We start from the raw sequence: 7,054 nt of genomic DNA on the forward strand, positions 1-7,054 counted from the left end.
ATATTCTCTGGCCTTGAGCTGCAATGTGGGACATATTTTACTTTGTATTCATAGTCTTGTTTTCACATCTACATAGAGTATATAAGCAGTAAAATTCATAACAGTCTTTCTTTATCTTTGACTTTTTCCATAAGACTTAAATCTGTCTCAATCCAAGTTTCTCCACCTCACCAATGTTAAAGAGCTTTTCAGCTTCTCCTCACTAGAAACCTGTGTGTGTGTGTGTGTGTGTGTGTGTGCGCGTGTTTGTTTGTGTGTGCGTGCGTGATATAGGTGAGTGAGAAGGCAGCACAATTAAAGCTGTCACCTTTGTCCCAACCTTTTCTCACTCTCTCATATAGTTTTGTGTGTGTGTGTTTTCATTTGTGCGTTTGCAGCATGTGTGCAGGTTTGCGTCCTCAGTTGCGTCAGTGGCATCAGTTTCTGCGCCAGCAGCAGACTCCTCCCATCGGTCCAGACCCCTCCTCCTTCCTGTGTGTCAGTATAAAACATGGTCTCCTCTCTCTCACACTCACTCACAGCCTCATCACTGGAGGACCAAAGCTCAGCATCTTCAGACTCATCCTCTCATGGTCCACACCAACAACCGCAGGTAAGAATTAAAGAAAACCGATTCTGCAATTGTTAGGAAATTCAAGTTTTTCTTTTGCTGTTTTTTCTTTTACGATTTATTTTTGGTTTTTGTGAAGGTTAAGTTTCTGTGAAACTTGTATGTTTCATCTGTAAAGTTGATGTAATTTTTTAATTTGTTTTTCACAATTAATCTAATTCAAATATTCTTAAACTTTCAGTTGCTGTAGCTCAGTGACTTATAGCCTCAAGAGAAGATATAAAACATACATACTGGGTGTTGAAGTGTATTAATGATAATAATGAAAAAATAGGCCCATTTACAACTGAAAGGGGATGATCACACTTGTATACGGATAAACATATTTTACTGTTTGAGTTTGCAAATAATCCAATTATGAAATTTAGTTTTAGTCTTAACTCCAACCTGTAGACACAATTCTGTGTCCGTATATTATATTTTATATACAAAATAATATTTTCCATGCGTATCATATTTTGTGGTGTTTGTTGCTGCAAATGTAATAAGTAGGATTATACTCATAAATAAAAGTAGTCCAATAGGAGCTAAATATTCATCTCTGTGCAATAACTGAACATGGAGGAGTTTTGATTACATTTTTTACCACTTTCATTGTTTTTCTGAGGAGCGGAGAGGAGGAGAGGGGAGAGGGCTTTCACACACATTACAATAACACATCATTACCAGCCCATTGAATAATTAATCAGAGACAATGACCAGCTGCTAACAGGAATTATATTAGCATCAACAGAATGACTATTTACACCACCATTCATTCACCACCAGTCTATAAATCCTAGATATCATATGGTTTAAAACTACTGAATGAAACATGCTGTACTGTGGAGTCTGACTCATAGGAAGAATATTAACCAGGTTACTTAGGGATTTAACATATCTGTGTTTGGAGCACACACATTCAGCAGTTTTGATTCTGTATATGAGGAGAGAAGGTTATTCACTTGTGAGTGAGTTGAGATCACCACTGCACCATCTAGAGTATGTGCTTTCTGCAGGAAAAAGGACGGTTCCTTCACCCTGTTAAGAAACACAGAGCCAAACAAGCAAAAAAGAGGGAGCAAGAGCTGAAGAACAGAAAACACATTTATCCGCTAAAGAGAGACAGACGGAGAAAGTGGGGTTTTTGAATTATTAGAGATTAAAAGCCTCATAGCAACTTGCGTTGTTGTGTTTATCTAATTGGATCTTTTCCTCTGGATGAATGTTCTGGCACCAAGTATAATTCATCTCAACTAATATGCTGCTTTGCCAGACTCTAAGATAAATACAGTGTGAACTAATCAGTCAATGTAACATTATACCAGCTGTTTTTGAGTTTTTGCCTTCTGCGTTGCATATTTTCATCACACTGATGAAGAACTGCTCTTTCAGAGAAAATGTTCAATTGAACTTTAAATTATTAGCAGATCAGGGTTGTAAAGAAAATACAATTTACAATCCCTAGATATGTTAATTATATGTATTTATATTTTTTTGTAAATCTTTTAGAACTTTTATGTGAATAAGTGAATAAAGAAAAAGGAGACAATAATATCATTGCTCAAAAAAAAAGCACATGGGGCCAAATAAAGATTTTGAGATAATTGGATTTTGCTAATGCTGACAATGTAAATTCATCACAACTACACCAAACACCACGTGTGTGTGTGTGTGTGTGTGTTAAATACTCAATTGTTCTGCCACTCTTTGACAATGTCAGGGAGTGTGTGAGAAAGACAAAATCATGTTTGCTTTCTATCAAAAGTTGATCTCTTCCTCCAACGCTGTGCTTCAACGAATGTGCCTGTGACCCCCCCCCCCCGAAACAAATATTCAACAAGCTGAAGGGAGACAATAAAGAGCGAGTGATCTCACAGGAAAATGACTGGAGGTTTTATTTTAACTTAGTTGTATTGTCTCCTCCTCCTCTCTCTCTATGTACAGTCATGAATGTAGGAATCTGTGTGTGTGTTCTCCTGGCTGCTCTGTCCAGCGGTTCCCTGAGTCTGCACTCACAGTTCATGGTAAGACATGCACACACATGCTGATTTTTCTCTAAAAAAATCAGGATATATAATGAATTGAAACAACTTAATTGAGTTTTTCCAAATGTCTCCATTTTAAGTAAAGATAAGTCATGATCAGTTACTTGGAAATACAATATTTCACACAAATCTATATTTTTTGTTCTCCAGTCACAGAGAGCTGAGGGTGAGGCTTTCATGTCAGACAGCCTTCCTCCCCCCTCACCCAACCACACACGCCAGACCCGCTCAGCTCCAGCGCCCCCCTCAGAGCGGCTCACCAACTACAACCAACCCCAGGAGGACACAAAAGATCGAAACAGCCTGAGCCAGCTCCTGGCCAGACTCATCTCCAGGAAAGGTGAGCCGTTGGATGTAGAGCCTGACTACTGTCAGGATGCAGAGCAGAGGGGAGATGGATAGAAAGAGTAACTGGAGCGAAAGTCTTCCCCTTTAGTCATCTCATCTAATCACACACAGGTCATTCCTCTCTTCTTACTTTGCTCCTGGTCGTGTTATTTCTCTCTTCCTGACGTCCATCCTTCTGTAATCTGTCATCGCTCATGCTGTGCCTGAGTTCCACCATATGGCATTTCCCACCCCCCTCTAGCGTCTTCTCTTCTCCCTCCATCTTTCCATACCTCCTCCTCGTTCCCTCCCTCTATCTTTTTCCACTTCTGCTTCCTCCTTTTCCCTCCCTCCTCTCTGCTTCCTCTATCCTTACATCCTTCACTCATCTCCCTGTTTCCTGACCTCGCTCTCTGCTCCCTCTGTCTCTGTGCATCTCTGTTTCTTTTTCAAGTCAACACAGTGTGACTGGGAGACCTGCTGAGCTCACTGGTCTTACAGAACACACAAAGACGGGAATACAAACAGAACAAGTCAGCAAGAGTTAATTCACCTAATTCAGTGGTTATACATTATTAGAGTCAGTACAGGTAGAAAATGTGCACTGCCATCATGTTTTGGCCAAGCAGAACGACATCTTCCTGACCTCATCACATCACTGTGTCGTTCTCGTCCTGTCTTTGTCTCCTTCAGGCTCTCCCCACCAGACCAGATCCTCCCTCACCAGCAGAGCCAGTGGCCTAGCCCCAGGCCATAGGATAAAGGACAGAGATTATCTTGGCTGGATGGACTTTGGAAGACGCAGTGCGGAGGAGTATGAATACTCCTCCTAAAGGCATGGCTTGCTTTCGCTGGAAACCTTAGTTACAACCCCCAACACCGCCAATAAAAGCTCACAAAGATAATGAGCTCTTTTCACACTGCACTTATTGTAACCCAGGGCTGACTTGACTGGATCCTAGTATGAGTTTAGCATCATATAAGGAGAAGAGTAGAGTAATTTAGAAAGGACAGATCCTGCAATCTGAATCTCTGTGCTGAACATCAGATCACTTTCCAAACTACCCCCCACAGCATGTCAACATGATATTTAAGCACTAAATTGAAAGGATATAATATTTTGTATTGTTGTTACTGTCATGACAAGAATCCCAACAGTGTGTTAGTCCATCTCTTAGTGGGTTCACTTCCTCAACCTGTCTGTGGCTCTCAGCCACAAGCCCACTTGCTCCTACTGAAGATCTATATCTAAAAAAAAAAAAACACATCCAAACAGACAAATACTTTTATTTTTGACAAAGACTCAAAAAATTCTGAGCACTATAGTTTTTAAGCAGCGTCACTCAAAAAGGAATAAATTATGCGTTTGTTGGGGACTACTTTCAGCAGTGGATTAATACAGATTTGGTGCTCTAGTAAGTATTTACAGCAGCGGGACAGTGTATGTGGGTTAAATTTAAAATAAACTACAACAGCAATGAAGGAACATTTCACTGAGTGTTACGGTGTGGCTCATTTTTGTGTTTTTAATAGTGTTTGGACCACAGTGGAGCTCTATGCACAGAGGGATACACCACACTACACAGAAAACACATTGGTAAAATCAATTCATTGTTGGTTTTGGTTTTGGTTTTCATAGCATTTGTAAGAAAACAGGGGTCAAACTTTTACTGGTGTTAAGAGCTCAACAGACATTTGCTCATAAGTCTGATGCAAACTGAGTAAAGTCATGTGTTTTTAAGTTTCAATACTTTTCACATTTGGGAGGTAAAAAAACAGACTATCAAGCAAGAACTTTGCAAAAACCTGCTCCTTAAATATGAATTTCAGCCTCATTCCAGTGAGAGAAACTGGTGTGTCTTTGCCTGGTGGCTCAAATTTATGCCACTCAGAGTGGTCTTAAAATTACTAATTTGACTGAAAATTCAGAATGTATCTGAGGCCTTATATTGGACCGTAATGAGCCACTAAGGTGTCTCTGGCAATTGAACCAAAAGTGGGATTTAAGTCTGTATCTTTGATTTGTAATTTAAAGCACTCAGCTAACTGCAGCCCAGAGCTTCAATCCATTTCAACTTTACACAAGTGCACAGTAAAGAAAAGAAGAAAATTTCATATTATACCATTTGCAACTAGAGAAAACAGAGAGACACGATAGTCAGTAACAGCAGCTCTAAAACAGCAACAACTTTCACCTTTCCCACCCTGCCTGCTGAAGGTAACCCTGGGCTCAAACTGTGCAGTGTGAAAAGCACAGGACATGTTTTGGAAAGCACACGGTGTTGTCTATAAGAGACGTTTGGGAGTTTCTCTATCATTTCATAATGGACTTTGGTGCCGCACAGTTAAAATCAGGAAAACAAGTTCTATAGATATGAGAAGAGGAGTATTTCTGAGTGTTTTTGAAAGATCATTATGTATGTATGTATGTATGTATGTATGCACTCTTAAAGGTTAAGACTCTGTAATAAATACCATGTTTCTACCAACTTTCAGATCCAGTATAATTCAAAATAAAGCTCCATTCTCTGACGTCAGCAAGAAATGCAAATCCATTTTTTTGGGATAATGATTTTATTATGTCTGGAGGCTGCAGCTGGTGCGCCGATCGCAAGCATTTCATGTAGCCACTGCCTGTGTTCAGGAATGTTCATAATCCACAGAAGCCAGGACATTATCATTAGTGTCTATTGGTAATGTAGATCAGGCTCTTCCAGGATTAGCACTTGGTTTAATGAGCTAGTTTTCTGAACAGGAAATAAATTTAACTCAGTTTAATCCTGTTTTAGAAGTATCTCTCTTAAATTTCATTCCGTTGTTACTTTAAAAAGATTAATGTCAGCCATCTGCATTAATCCTCATTAGTGAGAGTGTGTGCACACAGGTCATTCTAATGGTCTGCTGTCGTTGACTGAACAGAAGCTGCTGTAAAGAACAACGTGGTCCATGTCCTCCTGGGAAATGAAACTAAACTTCGCTACAACTACAACTAATTTTATGCCTGTAGGTGGATTAAATCAATGAAGAGCAAACACCTAAATGGTGAACATCAAGTGAAAGTGAAAGGTTCTCCGTCACACAGCTGAACATAAACCTGAATGCACCCTGTGGTAGAGAAAATGTAATAAAATCAAGCTTTTAGTTTGGAGATACTTGTGTTGACTCCAGAAAATACATGATCATGTATCAGATGTAAATTAAATTTGCTTGTAAAACTGATATGAAGCAATATAAATGTATGTGTATATGATTTTTTGATGAAAACAATGAAAAGATTAAGTGTCTTTAGTTGCATTTATTTATTCAAAGTAAAGCAAAGACAGGCTATTAATTATTTATCAATCATGAGCTGGGAATGAATAAAACTCAGCTTCCTTCCTTCACGCACAACACACATGTTTTAGGTTTCTCTTCACCTCACAGACACACTCTCTGTGATGGCCACCCTGCCCATCAAGCTTGTTGAAAGACAGTCAGTATTATCAGACGAGATAGTTTATCCTGGGACAGTCCTCATGAGAGCCGGCTTCATCATAGCGTTTGATGTTTTTTGCAACTGCACTTGAAGATACATTCAAAGTTTAAAATTTTTCAGATTGACTGACCTTCATGTGTTAAAGTAATGATGGACTGTTGTTTCCCTTAGTTGAGCAGTTGTTGACATTATATGATTAGTACAGCTGTCCAATAGGGTTATTTACTGTATACCCACACTACCATGACACAACACAACTGACGGTCTTGAACGCATTACGAAGGGAAGAAATTCCACTACTTAACTTTTGACAAGGTACACCTGTTCACTGAAAACCATTCCAGGTGACTCATGACTCATGAAGCCAGTTAAGACAATATCGTGCAAAGCTGTCATCAAAGTAAATGGTGGCTACTTTGAAGAATCTAAAATATGATACATATTTTGCTTTGTTTACACTTTTTTTGTTTACTACATAATTCCATATGTGTTATTTCATAGTAGTGACATCTTCAGTTCATGTTCTACAACATAGAAAAGAATCAGAATGAAGAAAAACCTATGAATGGGCAGGTGTGTCCAAAGTTTTGACTGGGCATGTATTGAGATGTGTAG

The 7,054-nt window shown here is 39.1% G+C and overlaps 1 protein-coding gene across 1 annotated transcript; it reads left to right on the forward strand.

Annotated features, from left to right (window-relative positions):
* The first annotated feature begins 495 nt into the window (after nt 1-495).
* On the forward strand, nt 496-6,183 carry LOC130171698 (cholecystokinin-like). The gene is made up of 4 exons (XM_056379808.1): nt 496-592; nt 2,537-2,616; nt 2,788-2,977; nt 3,658-6,183. The coding sequence occupies exons 2-4, from the start codon at nt 2,539-2,541 to the stop codon at nt 3,795-3,797; spliced, it is 408 nt and encodes a 135-aa protein (XP_056235783.1). The 5' UTR covers nt 496-592; nt 2,537-2,538; the 3' UTR covers nt 3,798-6,183.
* The last annotated feature ends 871 nt before the right edge of the window (nt 6,184-7,054 follow it).

The sequence above is a fragment of the Seriola aureovittata genome, chromosome 7, assembly GCF_021018895.1.
Source record: "Seriola aureovittata isolate HTS-2021-v1 ecotype China chromosome 7, ASM2101889v1, whole genome shotgun sequence".
In the NCBI taxonomy this organism is placed as follows: Eukaryota; Metazoa; Chordata; class Actinopteri; order Carangiformes; family Carangidae; genus Seriola; species Seriola aureovittata.